This window comes from Leucoraja erinacea, chromosome 12, assembly GCF_028641065.1.
Source record: "Leucoraja erinacea ecotype New England chromosome 12, Leri_hhj_1, whole genome shotgun sequence".
Lineage (NCBI taxonomy): Eukaryota > Metazoa > Chordata > Chondrichthyes > Rajiformes > Rajidae > Leucoraja > Leucoraja erinaceus.
The window spans coordinates 1,707,197-1,724,952 of NC_073388.1; the positions used below are offsets into that span (position 1 = coordinate 1,707,197).

Genomic DNA, 17,756 nt, shown 5'->3' on the forward strand with positions numbered 1-17,756 from the left:
AAGGGGCACTATAGAAACATAGAAACATAGAAATTAGGTGCAGGAGTAGGCCATTCGGCCCTTCGAGCCTGCACCGCCATTCAATATGATCATGGCTGATCATCCAACTCGGTATCCCGTACCTGCCTTCTCTCCATACCCCCTGATCCCCTTAGCCACAAGGGCCACATCCAACTCCCTCTTAAATATAGCCAATGAACTGGCCTCAACTACCCTCTGTGGCAGAGAGTTCCAGAGATTCACCACTCTCTGCGTGAAAAAAGTTCTTATCATCTATGTTTTAAAGGATTTCCCCTTTATCCTTAAGCTGTGACCCCTTGTCCTGGACTTCCCTAACATCGGGAACAATCTTCCTGCATCTAGCCTGTCCAACCCCTTAAGAATTTTGTAAGTTTCTATAAGATCCCCTCTCAATCTTCTAAATTCTAGAGAGTATAAACCAAGTCTATCCAGTCTTTCTTCATAAGACAGTCCTGACATCCCAGGAATCAGTCTGGTGAACCGTCTCTGCACTCCCTCTATGGCAATAATGTCCTTCCTCAGATTTGGAGACCAAAACTGTACGCAATACTCCAGGTGTGGTCTCACCAAGACCCTGATAGAAAAGAGATGGAAAGGAAAAGAATAGGGCATGGTCAAACGAAAGCAGCAGACATAGATTGTAAGGATGCCAATGTTCTCAGATTTTGCATCATATCGGCGCAGTTCAGCTTTGTGGCAATAAACAAGACTTTGTGCACTTATTTTTAGATTACAACCTCGTGGGCAATTTTACTGACAGAACATTAGTAAAACCCCCTGAGGTTTATACATCATGGACTGAATTATTGATTAGACACCAACGCCCTTGTCAATTGTGAATTTAGGCAAACAACCTTTGACTGTTGAGTCAGGTTTTTTTGATTTTTCACTATTTTTATTTTTTATTATTTTTTTTTTAAGGGTCTTGACCTGAAACATGACCCTTTCCTTCTCTCCAGAGATACCTGTCCTGCGGAATTACTCCAGCTTTTTGTGTCTATCTTTGACTGTTGAGGCTTGATTTGAACAAATACCATAGCTGATTCTGCTTTCTATTATAAGGGTGTTTAGCTACTTTTTAGTTTTTGTTAATTTCACTGTTTTTAACTATAACTTTAATGTTTTTCAATTTTTATTTCAAATTATTTTAATGAATTTAAATAATTTTTAAATATCTCTGCCAATCAAAGACATTAAAAACTTTAGCAGGCCTTTGGGCTCACAAGCTATTAAAAGCATTCAGCTCGCTGGGCCTTGGTATACCACGCCAGGTTGCCATTCATGGGATGGCCCCGGAACTATTGGGAACCGTGCTTGAGAAGTGAGCAAATGCAACGGTTTGGATTGAATACAATTTTTGCCATAACTATAAATTGTGAACACGGCTACAGGAACATTACATATCACATGCATACAAAAGAAGGAAATCAAAACCTCCCCTTACCTGTATCCATCTATTATTTGCCAGGCTTTGTCCTGCCCCTCCACTTTTCCAGCTTTCTTCTCCCCAACCACAATAGTCTGAAGAACAGTTCCTACCCAAAATGTCACTTATCCATGTGTAGGAACGAACTAAATCGAAGGTTGACGTAAAATGCTGGAGTAACTCCGCGGGACAGGCAGCATCTCTGGGGAGAAGGAATGGGTGACGTTTTGGGTCGAGACCCTTCTTCAGACCATCCATGTTGCCCAGAGATGTTGTTTGTCCAGCTGAGGTACTCCAGACTTTGTGTCATTTATTGTAAATCAGCATCTCCATTTCTTATTTCTGCAATTACTTAATGCTGTTTTGGAGCTGGTGTTAATACTTGTGATTTTTATTTTTTAAAAGAATATTGCTTTTAAAACATCATCAGAGAGGTGGCTAACTATATTTGTAGGCTGAAAAACGTGCTTTTGGTGAATCTCCAGAGCCTATTTTACATGCAGTGAGAATGGGCAGCAGCATGGTGCAGTGTAATAAAACATGCAATGCCAGGATGGCAATGAATTTAAAGCCAGTTACATCCATTATGACATCATAGCTTAGCAACAGAAAATGACTTGCTGTGCTCCTCAAATTGCAGCGAGTTTTTAACTTTCTATATATTTTTTATAAATATATATAATGTATATAAAATGAGTTGTCACTCAACAGCCATGCAGGTCTGACTGCAATATAGGAATCTGTTGTAGAGTTGAGATTTTCCTTCATATTAGACATGGCTGGTAACTCTGTGGAGTGAGTATCAAAACTACCTTAGCTTTTGGAGGAGAATTGCAATGACTGAATGCAATTGACTGTTTTCTTCTCCCCAGGATTTGATTTTCATTAAGTTATTACATCCTAATTTTGAGCATCGCACTTTAAGATTGGCGCCAAGGCCTTGGAGAGGCTGAAAATAAAATAAATAGTGATCGGGAAGGACATTGGTAGTGTGGAGAAACTTAAGATTGGCGCCAAGGCCTTGGAGAGGCTGAAAATAAAATAAATAGTGATCTGGAAGGACATTGGTAGTGTGGAGAAACTAGAGAAGCTAGGATTGTTTTTTGTTAATATAAAGGGAATTAACAGAAGATTTGATAGTTTTCATAAAGTAGTAGGTAACTAAAATGTGTTTCCATTATTCCATTACTATGGTCAGTAAGTAAAGAAGAAGGATAGGATTGTAAAGAAGATGTTAATATCTGGAAGGCACATTCTGAAAGGGTGGTGGATGTAGTTTCAATAATACCTGTTAAATGAAAATTGATACATCTTTGAAAAACAGGAACTCAGTCCACAAGTAAGAGCAGGAGAATTGGATTGTGTGGGAAAGAAATGCAGATGCTGGTTTAAATCGAAGATAGACACAAAATGCTGGGTAACTCAGCAGGACAGGCAGCATATCAGGAGAGAAGGAATGGGTGACGTTTTGGGTTGAGACCCTTCAGACTGATGTCAAGGGAGTGACCAGTACAGAGTTAAAATGTAGTCGAAGATAGTAAGACTGGTGGGAGAACTGGGAAGGGGGAGAGGATAGAGAGGGAAAGCAAGGTTTCCTTGAAGTTAGAGAAGTCAATGTTCATACTGCTGGGGTGTAAGCTGCCCAAGCAAAATATGAGGTGCTGTTCCTCCAATTTGCACTGGGCCTCACTCTGACAATGGAGGAGGCCCAGGACAGAAAGGTCGGTGTGGAAATGTGAGGGGGAGTTAAAGTGCTGAGCAACCGGGAGTTCAGGTAGATGTTCAGTGAAACGATAGCCGAGCATATGCTTAGTCAGGACGATTTGCAGGAGTCCACACCTGGACCAGCAGATAGAGTATATGAGGTTGGAGGAGGTGTAGGTGAATAGCCTCAGCTGAATAGACTTTTGGGGACCTTGTCCAGGGTCGAGGGGGAGGTATAGGGACATATCCTGCGATTGCAGGAGAAAGTACCTGGGGAGGGAGTGGTTTGGTTGGAAGGAGGGAGTTGCAGAGGGAACAGTCTTTGCGGAAAGTGGAAAGTGGTGGAGATGGGAAGATGTGGCCAGTGGTGGGATCCCATTGGAGGTGGCGAAAATGTCGGAGGATTTTGTGCTCTATGCGACGGTTGACGGGGTGGAAGGTGAGGACAAGGGGGACTCTGTCCTTGTTGCAAATGGAGGGAGGGGGAGCAAGAACGGAGCTGCGGGATATCGAGGAGACCCTTGTGAGAGCCTTATCTATAATGGAAGAGGGGTTCCTTAAAGTAAGAATTGGATTAATTGAGAAGCTCTGAAAGTGCGAGTATACACCTCCTCTTGTTCAGTGAAATTGTTCAAAGATTTGCTCAATGGTACTCTAGTTATCACGCTAATTACCATTCTACAGTCACAAAAACTGAAATTCCTATTTGTCTCGGTGGTTCTGTGGGATCTTGCTGTACACTACAGCAGCAGTCATTACACTCCAGCATTAGACCTTAACTTCACACACCATTTCTGATTTTATTATTTGTCCTCTTTGCCCTCTAAAGCCTCCAACTTTATTGTTCCCCAGCCCCACACGGCCCGATTTTATCTTCTCCCCAATATCCACAAACGGAACTGTCCTGGCAGACCCATTGTTTCTGCTTGTTCATGTCCCACCAAATTAATTTCCACATACCTTGACTCCACTCCCCCCCTTCCCCCCCCCCCCCGGTTCAATCCCTCCCTATTTATGTCCAAGACACCTCATGCTCTTCGTCTCTTAAACGACTTCCGTTTTCCAGGCCCCCACTCTCTCATCTTTAACATGGACGTCCAGTCACTCTACACCTCCATCCCCCCCACCAGGAAGGTGCTAAAGCCCTCTGTTTCTTTCTTGACCGTATTAGTAGACCAATTTCCGTCTACTAATACTCTCCTCTGCCCAGCAGAGCTGGTCCTTACCCTCAACATTTTCTCCTTCGACTCCTCCCAATTCCTCCAAATCCAAGGTGTAGTTATGGGCCCCAGCTATGCCAGCCTCTTTGTTGGGTACGTTGAACAATCACTGTTCCAGGCATACACTGGCCCTATCCCCGAACTCTACCTCCTCTATTTTGACCACTGCATCGATGCTGCCTCCTGCACCCGTGCAGAACTCACCGACTTCATCAACTTCACGACTAATTTCCATCCTGCACTCAAATTCATTTGGACCATCTCCGACAACTCCCTACTGTTTCTGGATCTCACCGTCTCCATCACAGGAGACAGACTATTGACTGACATTTACTGCAAACCAACTGACTCCCATAGCTATCTAGACTACACTTCTTCCCACCCTGCTTCCTGTGCTCTATACCCTGCTCCCAATTCCTCCATTAACCCCGCATCTGTGCTCAGGATGTGGTTTCCCCATACTAGATCTTCGGAGATGTCCTCATTCTTTAGGAAATGGGGGTTCCCGTCTTCCATTATAGATGAGGCTCTCACTAGGGTCTCCTCAATATCCCGCAGCTCAGCTCTTGCTCCCCGTCCCCTCCATTTGCAACAAGGTCAGAGTCCCCCTTGTCCTCATTTCCACCCAAGCAGCCGTCGAATACAGCATATAATCCTCGCAACATTTTTGCCAGTTCCAATGGGATCCCACTGCTTGCCACATCTTCCCATCTCCTCCTCTTTCTGCTTTCCGCAGAGACTGTTCCTTCCGCAACTCCCTGGTCAACTCGTCCCTTCCCACCCAAACCACCCCGTCCCCGGGCACCGTTCCCCTGCAACCGCAGGAGGTACAACACATGTCCCTTTACTTCCCCCCTTGACTCCATCCAAGGACCCCAACAGTCTTTTCAGGTGAGGCAGGGTTTCACGTGCACCTCCTCCAACCTCATCAGGTGTCAATTTCTGTACATCGGCGACACTAAGTGCAGGCTCATTTCGCTGAACCCCTCCGCTCAGTCCACTTTAACCTACCTGATCTCCCGGTTGCTCAGCACTTTAACTCCCCCTTCCATTCCCACACTGCCTTTCTGTCCTGGGCCTCCTCTACTGTCAGAGTGAGGGCCAGCGCAAATTGGAGGAACAGCACCTCGTATTTCGCTTGGGTAGTTTACGCCCTAGCGGTATGAACATTGACTTCTCTAACTTCAAATAGCCCTTGCTTTCCCTCTCTCTCCATCCCCTCCCCCTCCCCTTTCCCAGTTCTTCCACCAGTCTTACTGTCTCGGACTACATTCTATCTCTGTCCCGTCCACACACCTGACATCAGTCTGAAGAATTATCTCGACCGGAAACGTCACCCATTCCTTCTCTTCAGAGATGTTGCCTTTCCCGCTGAGTTACTCCAGCATTTTGTGTCTACCTTTGATATAAACCAGCATCTGCAGTTCTTTCCTACACTCCCAATATTACTCAGTTTGCTGCACAGTCCTTTGGGATGCACTGGCACTTTGAAAGGTGTGATTGGTGTACTTTATAATCTAAACAAGAAATGGACTAGGGTCTGCTGTGGTCCATATCTGTGATACTTGAACAGTGATATATATTCCAACTAAGAACTGGAGTGTTTCAGCTCATTAAAAGATGTTAAGTATAACCCTGCGGTTAGTTGACTGTTCTGTAACCTATCACAATCAGAGATCAGATTGATCAGCCATGATCATATTGAATGGCGGGGCAGGCTCGAAGGGCCGAATGGCCTACTCCTGCACCTATTTTCTATGTTTCTATCACTTTCAGTTCTCAGAGATTGTTCAGAGATCTAGTGGTATTAGCAAGAAATGTATCAGGTTTGCTATGCAATCTAATTTAAATAGGACATAATCTGAATATTTCATTTCCTTGCGGAGGCCTTGCTTATAACCCATAGATTGGAATATCAGGGGACCAATTTTGTAACTTTACCTTAATTCCCGTTGATTACCTTGTTCCCACTTACAAAATTATGCAAAACAAGCTGAGAGGAAAATTTGAGCTTGAATCCTAATTCACCATATTTTGACAAATGTCTATCAATGTTTAAGGATTTATATTTTGAAACCCAAGAAGAAAAATTACAAACCCTGCTAGATTTAGCTCCTAATTTATCTTATGACTTCAGTACATTCGACACTGAAAGGGATAATAAATCATTTTGATCTTTCAAAGTGTTGGAGTATCACTCCAGTATTCAGAAAAGTGTAGCATATTGTTTTGTCTTTTGCAATTGGTAGTAAATCACCTTGATCTTTGCAAGGAATTGAGTATTGCTCTGACCTTCTCGAATGGCAGATATTAGCAAAAAGTAAAGTATCTTTCTAGTCTTACAAGAATCAGGGTAAGGTCTGCCTTGGACCTTGAATGGAATCGAGCTATGGGATGAGTGCACCAATCTCAACAAAAAAGAACAGTTATCAAATTTATCAAGGGAAAATGAGTGAACATTTGTTACAAATAATTAATCTAGTTATAAAATAATAATAGACAGCCTTCGACATCTCCATTATGGACAAAAATAAAAGATTGAATTGACATTCCCTGGAAATTTACTTTCCATTTATTCTGATTTTAAATTGGACCACCATTCAGAAAATGAATTGACCTTCACGAGACATTAGCCATGTTTAAAAGTACAAGTATTCAGTTCTATAACTGAGGTTGTGATAGCATGTCAAGTTTGGTATGGTACAGAAATGCTAACCAGTCTTTTTTTAAATTGCTCAGTAGTTTAATGAAGATCAGGTAAGCTTTTCATGTGCACTAACAATCTACTCTTGCATGAAGAATAAACTCTGAAGTAGTGCTGTTTATTTAGAACAAGGTGACTATTTATTTGCAGTTTGTCCCTGAACAAAAAGAAAAGCTAGCATATTTTCTTTAAGAAAATTGAAAGTTCGAGTGGAAGAGGATTGAGAATTGTTTAATTAGATGCTGTTAGTATTGAAACTGAGGCAAGGTGTGAAAGGCAAGAGTTAATGGGGTTGATTTTGACTTTTGGGCGATCAACAGGCGGAGCACACCAGGAGCTCACCCGTACCCACAGTGGAGAGGCAGCCACGATTTTCAGGCATCGGCCTCATTAACGTTGGGTCAGCAAGTTGTGGGGCACCAAGCGGGCATCCTGATGCAGTTCGCAGGATTACGGCTGACCAATATCGGATCACCTCAACCGCCGTCAAGGTATGTGTGGATGAAGTCGGGTTCTCAGGGCACCAGTAGCCCGGTTTTATATTGTGAGGTTTTCCAGAGGAGCTTTTACTTCTTTACTTGTCTACTCTTAACTCAAGTCTGTGAACTTCAAATAAGATGACTGATCTGCTGTGTTTAGTATATTTGGAGACAAGATACATTACTGCATAGTTTTGCTGCATATCACTCGGAATCATGCCTGAATTTTCTACTCTCAACCTTCTGTTCTGACAATGTACAGAAGGTACAGGTAGAACATGTGTAGAATTTCTTTGCCCATGTTCCTAACTTCTCGCTGGGGAAACTCATGGCATGTAAACCGTTGTCGCATGTCAGTAGGAGATTCCTTTTAATATTCATTTGATGCTGTGAAATTCCAGCTATTTCCTGATCCTCTAAGCATGTGAAATGTTGGTTCTAAAGAATGTCCATGTGAAGTTGCCATGCAAAGTTACTGCGTAATGAGCTGATCTGAAGGAAATGAGCCATGTATCTATACCAGAACTTTCCATTACTTTATTTCCCTTTATTTTAAGAAAAGTCTCTTATTTTTGTTGGCCAATTTTATCTGGTATCCTTGCATTGTTACTTTGAGATCACCAGCTTTGCATAATGGTATTAATTCAGTATTAATGGAAGATAATTAAGGAATGCAGAGGAGATAGTCTGGGATTATCCCAAGTTTCCCACTCTTTCATTTGCAGGTAACAGGTGAACAGATCTCCTTGAAGGTTGGACTGTACATTTGATGATGCTACCAGGATACTCTGTTTGTCAAACATGGCCATCAGGCTTTAACTAGGTGTTGTTTTTTCTATGTGACATTGACTCTGAATGTAAAAGAAAATCATCTTTAGCCTAATTTTATGTCATGTTATTAATCTATGTTTTTGATTGAATATAAAGGTGATAAAATAGCACATACTTGAACTGTAAATTTACTTTGCAGAAATAGGATAGATAGATTGGACATGTTTTATGACAATATTTATTTTATGGAACTTGACTACACTGAACCCGTTATGATCGAACGCTATCTTCAGTTGATTTTGTAGTTCAGCGCAATGACCTTCTAACACCTTGCTTCTTCAACTGAAAGTTTTTAGTAACTTGTATTCTATTACCTTTTTTAAACTATAGCATTATACATCAATGGTCTAGGACAAAAGAAGAAACAAAACAGAATCTAGATCAGAGTTGCAATGTTTTTTTTTGCATTTGTTCCAGTGTGTGCGTGCGCTGAGACAATCTGGCTAAAGTCTAGATAGTTTTAAGGGAAGTGCAAGAAACATGCTTGAAATTGGTTTATTTGTCCAACTTCATTAGTTAAAGATAAATGATGAAAATATTTGGAAAAAGGCTTGGATTTATATTGACCAACTGGAAGTGTTGTGACCATTGTTATATGGACACATTTTGAGGTATTTTGCATACATTTAGATTCTTTTTTGACTTGTTTTGTGCTTTTGATCTAGTTTGAGAGATGAATGTTGATTACTATATCAAAAGGACTTTTTTGATTTGAAATAGTCTGGAAATCCTTGACATCTGTTTGCTGCCTCATCTAAATGACAGCACATTAAACAATGTTTTGCAGTAGTAGGGAAAGAAAGGAACTTGCACCCAAATGAAAAAATGTGTATGGAAAGTTAAACTGGCTGCACAAGAAAAATAATTCACTAATTCCACAAACGATTTTGCATTTCACAGTTTGTGTGGTTAACTTATAAAACAATAATGGAGCTAATAGCATATGAATCACACTACTCATGCACTGGTTTATTCAGGTACTTGAGTTTTGGTGGTCCTTTTTTTCCCTTTGGAATAATGTGTGTCAGTTCTCCATTGACTGAGGTTATTAAATACTCCTGCCTTGGTTTAGTTTGAGCAAGGAATGGGAAAGGAACTAGTGGTGCATGCTGGAAGCAATTGGGGGTTTAGATTATCAAGCTCCAGTAATAAAAAAGTGAACCCCTAAGGCCCGTCTATTATCAATTGCAGCATATCTAACTAAGCAAGTTCAGCATGTCTCTGAATGGAGAGGTCATGTCAACCAAACAGCATTGATCTCAGTGGGGCTTGACAACACTAAAAAAAATAGTTGTAATAGAGGTAGGCACAAAATGCTGGAATAACTCAGCGGGACAGCCAGCATCACTGGAGAGAAGGAATGGGTGACATTTCAGATCGAGACCCTTCTTCAGACTGATCAGTTGAAACAGAAAATGCGTTTTGTAACTTGGCAGGTGGTAATGTCTAGTTTAATAATTATGATATTGGTATTGTTGTGTCTCATTTTATTTGTGTCTGCTACACAAGTGAATGTTTTCAGTTTCTCCTTAGATAGCATTGAATGGAATGAACAGATAAAGGTACCATTTAAAACTTTAATTGGCTGTTGTGACATTGAGTTCACAGATTCTTAAGGAAGCGCTTTCTTTCTTTTGTGTTATTTTTAATTGAGGTGGTGGCAATGGTGGGCTACTGCTCTTGGGTGATGGGACTAAGCACACTGCTTCAGTGGGCAGGTAAGAGATGATCACATTGAAGTTGAATTCCGCAGTAACCTGTCTTGGAAAAAGTCTCCACCCTTATGTTCATGAACTGATTAGGTTTTTAAGGACCAAGGTCATTTTGTTACTGACAATTTTCATCAAAAAATTGAAATGAAATTCTGGTATTCTTTGAAGAAGTGAATTATTTGAAGAAGTAAATAGCAGGACAGACAAAGAGTCAGTCAATGTTGTTTTCTTAGATTTTCAGATAAGGTGCCACACGTTAGGCTGCTTGTGAAGATGAGAACCTACGGTATCAAAGGGCAGATACTAGCTTGGGCAGCAGGTTGGCTGGATGGCAGAAGACAAACAGTGGAAATAAAGGGGGCTTTTTTTGCATGGCTGCCAGTGACTAGCGGAGTTCCGCAGGGCTCGGTGCTGGGGCCGCTACTCTTTACGTTGTATATTAATGATTTGGATGAGTGGGTTGAAGGCTTTGTAGGAAAGTTTGCGGATGATGCAAAAATAGGTGGAGGGGCAGGTAGTGTAGAGAAAGCAGGGACTCTGCAGAAGGTCTTGGACAGGTTGGAAGAGTGGGCAGAGAAGGGGCAGATGGAATGTCTCAAAGTGTGGAGTCGTGCATTTTGGTAGTAGGAATAAAGGCGTAGATTATTTTCTAAATGGGATGAGAATCCAGAAATCGGAGGTGCAAAGGGACTTGGGAGTGCTGGTGCAGGATTCCTAAAAAGTTAATCTGCAAGTCGAATCGGTAGTAAAGAAAGCAAAGGCTAGCATGTATTTCGAGAGGGTTTGTATACAAAAACAGGGATGTAATGCTGAGGCTCTATAAGGTGCTGGTCAGGCCGCGTTTGGAATATTGTGAGCAATTTTGGGCACCATATCTGAGGAAGGATGTCCTGGCTCTGGAGAGGGTCAAGAGGAGGTTTACAAGAATGATCCCAGGAATTAGTAGGTTAACGTATGATGAACAATTGCCGGCACTGGGCCTGTACTCGCTGGAGTTTAGAAGAATGAGGGGGGACCTCTGAAACATCCAGAATAGTGAAAAGCTGGACTAGAACGGATGTGGAGAGGATGTTTCCACTAGTGAAAGAGTCTAGGACTAGAGGTCATAGCCTCAGAATTAAAAGACGTTCTTTTAGGAAGGAAATGAGGAGAAATTTATTTAGTCAGTGTGTGGTGAATCTGTGGAATTCTTTGCCACAGAAGGCTATGGAGGTAAAGTCAGTGGATATTTTAAAGGCATAGATAGATAGATTCTTGATTAGTCCAGGTGTCGGAGGTTATGGGGAGAAGGCAGGAGAATGGGGTTAGGAGGGAGAGATAGATCAGCCACGATTGAATGGCAGTGTAGACTTGATGGGCCGAATGGCCTAATTCTACTCGTATTTCTTATAACCGTATGACGTTATTACTGATGGTTAATCTGGGCCGTTGGTTATTAGTCAGTAACATGACTGCTGCAGTACCATACCTAATTGTGCTCCGCTCACTTGAAAGGCAGAGATGCATTTGTAACTAGCAACAGCAGATGAAACATTAACCACTTGCAATCACCAGATAATTGAGAAGAATCCTGAAAGGTTGTGGTCATGACTCTATCCCTCAGTCTCGCTCTCTTCAGATGTTACCTGATCTTAATATTTTCACAATTTTCTTTAAAAAAAAAAAACCTGAAGTTATTAATTGTTAAGACATGTTCGTACATAACAAACGTTGTCATTGCCAAATTTTCATTCAGGACCATCAAATAGATGGTTACTTCAATGTATCTGAGCGAGGGAGGGATGGCAATCTATTGCATTAGTGTTGGATATTTGGACAGGAAGTTGTTCATTACATAGAAACATAGAAAATAGGTGCAGGAGTAGGCCATTCGGCCCTTCGAGCCTGCACTGCCATTCAATATGAACATGGCTGATCATCCAACTCGGTATCCTGTACCTGCCTTCTCTCCATACCCCCCCTGATCCCTTTAGCCACAAGGGCCACATCCAGCTCCCTGTTAAATATAGCCAATTAACTGGCCTCAACTACCTTCTGTGGCAGAGAGTTCCAGAGATTCACCACTCAACACAATGTGGATGAGAGAATAGGATCCGACTAAGTACAGTGATCATAATTGACTATGCACCTTTGAATTTCATTGGGCATAAAGAATTATGATTGACCCAAACTCCAACTTGATTGACAAATTAGCTATTTGTATTTCAGAATTTTATTAGCTGTGTCTTTTGACAAAGAAGACACAAAGTGCTGGAATAATTCGGCGGGTCAGGTAGCATCTGTGGAGAACATGAATAGGTGCCGTTTCACAGAGTGCTGGAGTAACTCAGTGGGTCAGGCAGCATCTGTGGAGAACATGGATAGGTGACGTTTCACAGAGTGCTGTAGTAACTCAGCGGGTCAGGCAGCATCTGTGGAGAGCATGGATAGGTGACGTTTCGCAGAGTGCTGGAGTAACTCAGCGGGTCAGGCAGCATCTGCGGAGAATATGGATAGGTGCTGTTTCACAGAGTGCTGGAGTAACTCAGCGGGTCAGGCAGCATCTGTGGAGAACATGGAGACATTTGGGATCGGGGCCCTTCTTCGGATTCAGTCCAAGAGATTCAGAAATGCCTCCTGACCTACTGAGTTACTCCATCACTTTGTGACTTATTTTGTAAACCAGCATCTGTAGTTCCTTGTTTCTAAGAATGTGTCAACTTGAGTTGCAGAGGAATAAGATATGAAGCTAATTGGATGATGTTTGAACTTTACATGCCCCAAGGTATTTCTCAGATGCTGACTTGTGGATGATTCTGGTCACATTGCAATTCAGAAAAGATTTCGAAAGGATCAAGGTTTACCTGCATGATCAAAGGACTGAGAAACCTTAGTTCTGAGGAGAGCTTGAAGGAAATAGAAAATTGTTCCTCAGAATAGAGAAGTGTGGGATGACTTGAGGTTTTTAAGATGATAATTTTGATTGAATAGAAAGGTTCTTGCCATGATTATCTGAGTTAATAAACAATAGCAATATTCATTTTGAATAGTTAATAACCTGGGGTGATTATTTGGAAATTAATTTAACTTTCAGACAGATTAGTTGATTTCAATCATATGATGGAGATGAGCGTTTGCTCCATTGCTTTCTCAAACTTTAAAGAGGAGGTCTAGAGAGGTGTATGTGATGGTTAAAAGTTTGAAAACATAAATCCAGAAAAGTTTTAATTTTTAAAATAGGACAAGGAGATGCATAACCAAATCAGCTAAAGGTGAATTTATGATTGATTCAAAAGTATTTCATATAAAGGCTGATTGTTATAATAAATTGTACTCGGAGACAAGAGTGGAAATGGGAAATAAAAGTTGAAATTGAATTGTACGTGGGATGGGAAAGGCACGGTCATTATCGCCAATGACCTACGTTTGTAGCCTTCCCTTTGCAATTTTTCTGATGACTAACAAACTTGGAAGTGAGCTTCCATGGCATCTTAACTATCTAACATTCTGAAATGGAGTATTTGAAATAAAGGGTCATGCATTTGTGGATGCGTTAGCAATGAATTAATACTCACCTCTAAAAGGAATGTTTGCTCTTGATATTTGTTCAGCAGCCGAGAACACGAAATCATTCACTTAAACCTCCCACAGCATTAAGTGAAAAGTGACACACACCACAAAATGTTGCGGAGTAAAATTGTCTAGCTTTTTCATCCAAAGATTTTAATTTCTGAGAAATCTCAGTTCAGGTATCAAACATAAAAGCCCAAGTCAATAATTTTGGAAAAGAGCTTTAGAGGGAAGGGGCAACAAGGAAATATAAATCGGAAAAGATAAATATTTGGTGGGAATATAAGAAACGGAATATAAAGCACAGGAAAGAGCTGATAGAATGGAAAAATTAGATTGGGAATTAAAATCAATGGAGTGAAATCTGAAATGAAAATAAGGAGAAATTACAATTAGAGAATAGTTAAGTGCAAGTGAGATTGTTATGTTCAAGATTCTCACATCTGTGATCTTTTGTGTCTATAATCTAGATTTTATATTGGCAATACAGCCTTTTAAGAAACTAGCTTTGTAGACCAGTGAGAATATTAAAGAAGGTACCAATGTGCCATTTAAAAAAAATTGTTGCTGAGATTTGCTTGTTCATATCCGTTCCAAATTTGGTCATTGACTGCAATGTCTCCTGTATCCACTGTTCCAGGTGTGGACACCTGTATATCGGCGAGACAAAGCGCAGGCTGGTTTCGCTGAACACCTCCGCTTAGTCTGCCTAAACCTATCTGATCTCCAGGTTGCTAAACACTTTAACTCCCCCTCTCATTCTCACACTGACCTTTCTGTCCTGGGCCTCCTCCATTGTCAGAGTGAGGCCCAGCACAAATTGAAGGAACAGCACCCCAGCAGTATGAACATTGACTTCCCTAACTTCAAGTAACCCTTGCTTTCCCTCTCTCTCCATTCCTCCCCTTCCCAGTTCTCCGACCAGTCTTATTGTCTCCGACCACATTCTATCTCTGTTTGTTTAAGAAGGAACTGCAGATGCTGGAAAATCGAAGGTAGACAAAATGCTGGATAAACTTCTATCTCTGTTGCTTTGTTGTTACCTTCTCCCAACTAACAATGATCTATTCTACGTCTTCCTTGATCTCCATTCCCTTTGTCCTGTTTTCACACCTTACACTTCCTTAAATATACACTTCCTTATCTATGTACCTCTCTCTCCCCTGACATCAGTCTGAAGAAGGATCTCGATCCAAAACGTCACCCATTCTTTTTCTCCAGAAATGCTGCCTGTCCCGCTGAGTTACCCAAGCATTTTGTGTCTATCTCCTGTGGCTGTCTTACTTGCAGCTTAGAAGTGTGTATACTTCAGCATCTTCATACTGAGGGTTGGTTCAGTCTATAAATTTCACCTAAATAATTAAAAATATTGTTGTCATGTAAATGACGAATTAATATTTGCCACCAAGTAACAATTCTGCTTTAAATGCCTATTCATGTACACCCACTGTACTAACAAAGTTCTAGATCTAACCACACTTTTTTTTCTGTTGTGAACAGAGGAGGTGCTGGTGGTGAGAAAATGGATAATTCTCCGCTCCGAGGGGATCTAATGGCAACGGGACTCCATGAAAGGTATGCAGTTGCTTATCATTCAGTGAGATGTGAATGTGGTTTGAGAGGAATATGTTCAAAGTGAGTTCTGTTTTACTGTTTCTTTAATAGCTGTTTTTGATGTCCATCTATCATGTTACCTCGTATACCAGCTGCTGTTATGTATTCACTGATGGAACACTTAGGTTTAGGGCATCTTTCTACTGACTTATGAGGGATCTTTCTTGAATGTCCGCACATCAGTGCTGGTCTCACTGTTATAATTATGTGGATTAGGTCAGCTCTTGGAACAAGCAACAGCGAAATGACTTTATAAGGCATTTAATAAATGTTTGGAACTCTAACAAAGTATTTAGAGTCCTTTATGAAGGATGAGGTTATGGAGTATTCAAAAGTTCAGGTTAAAATAGGCCGAAGCCAGCATGGCTCAAAGGGGAGGTCTTGCCTGACAAATTTGATAAAATTCCTTGAAGAAGTGAACAGCAGGACAGACAATGGAGAGTCAGTAGATGTTGTTTACCTAGATTTTAAAGAAGCCTTTAATGAGGTGTCATATGGGAGGCTGCGAAGGAAGATGAGAGCCCATAGTATCAAAGGGCAAATATTACCATGGATATCAGGTTGGCTGGATGGCAGAAGGCAAAGAGTGGCAATAAAGGGGCTCTTTCTGGTTGGCTGCCAGTGACTTGCGGCATTCCGCAGGGGTCGGTGCTGGGGCCGTTGCTCTTCACGATGTATATTAATGATTTGAATGAGGGGATTGAAGGCTTTTGGCCAAGTTTGCCGATGATACAAAAATAGGTGGAAGGGCAGGGCAGTGTAGAGAAAGCACGGACTCTGCAGAAGAATTTGGACAGGTTGGGAGAGTGGGCAGTGAAGTGGCAGTGAAGTGGCAGATGGAATATAGTGTCACAAAGTGTGGAGTCATGCATTTTGGTTGTAGGAATTAACGTGTAGATTATTTTCTAAATGGGGAGAGAATCCAGAAATCGGAAATGCAAAGGGACTTGGGAGTGCTGGTGTAGGATTCCCATAAAGTAAATCTACAAGTTGAATCAGTGATGAAGAAAGCAAACACAATGCTAGCATTTATTTCAAGAGGGTTTGAATACAAAAACAGGGATGTAATGCTGAGGCTCTGGTCAGGCCGCATTTGGAATATTGTGAGCAATTTTGGGCACCATATCTGAGGAAGGATGTGCTGGCTCTGGAGAGGGTCCAGAGGAGGTTTACTAGAATGATCCCAGGAATGAGCAGGGTAACATATGATGAGCCTTTGACGGCACTGGGCCTGCACTTGCTGGAGTTTAGAAAAATGAGGAGGGACCTCATTGAAACATACTTAATAAAAAAAGGCTTGAATTGTCCTCCATTCGCTTTACCAGCTATTTTAAATCTATGTGATATTTTGTGTCAGGTCGTGTTATTTAAATGATGAGGCACTGGACCCATGGGCTGCAGTGGAAGAGTCAAGAGTGTTTTATTGTCATGTGTCCCAGATAGAACAATGAAGTGTGTGCGTGTGTGTGCACACATACTAACCAATACAGATCATATAATATATCTATATCTATATATACCTGCCACAAACATCACTCTGCAAGCCCTGAAATGGATCCCCCAAGGAAAAAGGAAATGAGGTCACCCGAGGAACAGCTGGAGAAGAGGTGTCCAGACGGAAATGTCTGAGAGTAGGCTCAACTGGGGAGATCTCGAAAGAACTGCTAATAACCGAGTGAGGTGGAGGACATTTGTCATTGGCCTATGCTTCCTAGAGGAGCAAAGGGCTTAAGAAGATGAAGAAGAAGAAGATGTATACATATGTATACACATAAACCCTCACACACACGTACATACAAAAAACAAATAATAGTAGTATAATAATAATAATAATAGTCTACTGTAGTTCAGAGCTAATTTGAGGTTGTAGTGTTTAATAGCCCGATGGCTCTAGGGTAGAAGCTGTTCCTAAACCTGGACGTTGCTTTGGGATGTAATGTAGGCACTCTATTTGCTCACATCTAGCTCCACAAACAGCAGTATGATAATATCCAGGTGACTAGTTTTTTGTGTGGTTGACTAAGATATAAATGTTTGGCAGGATACTGGGAGAACTCCCTAGCTTCTCTTTAAATCAAACAAAGGAATAGTTTGTGTCCAAATGAGATCCTCTATTTAATATCTCATCCAAAAAATGACAGCATTACTTTCTGTGTATTATCGAAGTGTCAACCATGGGCTTAAATGTCAGACTTCAACTCGTAAATGTATAACTCTTGTAAATGGTATCCTTGAGGTGGAGCTAATGGTGAGTAGTACAGAAGGGGATATGTTTTTGGCAGAACAATTAAACCGTGAAGTGTTGATTTTCAATTATTGTTGGCATCACTGATAAGGCCAGCATTATGGCTTATCACAAATTGTCCTTGAGAAAGTATTAGTGTGATATGCTGAGAACTTTGCATTTCCTGTTGTCACGTGTAAGCTTTGCTTACATGCAATCAAGTCAAAGTCGAGGACAATAGGTCGAGCAAATAGGAAGGTACAGAGTGAAGC

The 17,756-nt window shown here is 41.3% G+C and overlaps 1 protein-coding gene across 2 annotated transcripts in view; it reads left to right on the top strand.

Annotated features, from left to right (window-relative positions):
- The window catches only part of klhl13 (kelch-like family member 13), a 166,380-nt gene that overhangs the window by 32,944 nt on the left and 115,680 nt on the right, over nucleotides 1–17,756 (top strand). The window contains exons 2-3 of one of the 2 annotated variants that reach the window (XM_055643441.1): nucleotides 7,396–7,566; nucleotides 15,147–15,221. In XM_055643441.1, coding sequence (XP_055499416.1) covers nucleotides 7,511–7,566; nucleotides 15,147–15,221 — 131 coding nt within the window. In that variant the 5' untranslated portion in view covers nucleotides 7,396–7,510. The remainder of the gene's footprint in view (nucleotides 1–7,395; nucleotides 7,567–15,146; nucleotides 15,222–17,756) is intronic. The other variant, XM_055643444.1, reaches the window with a different exon arrangement.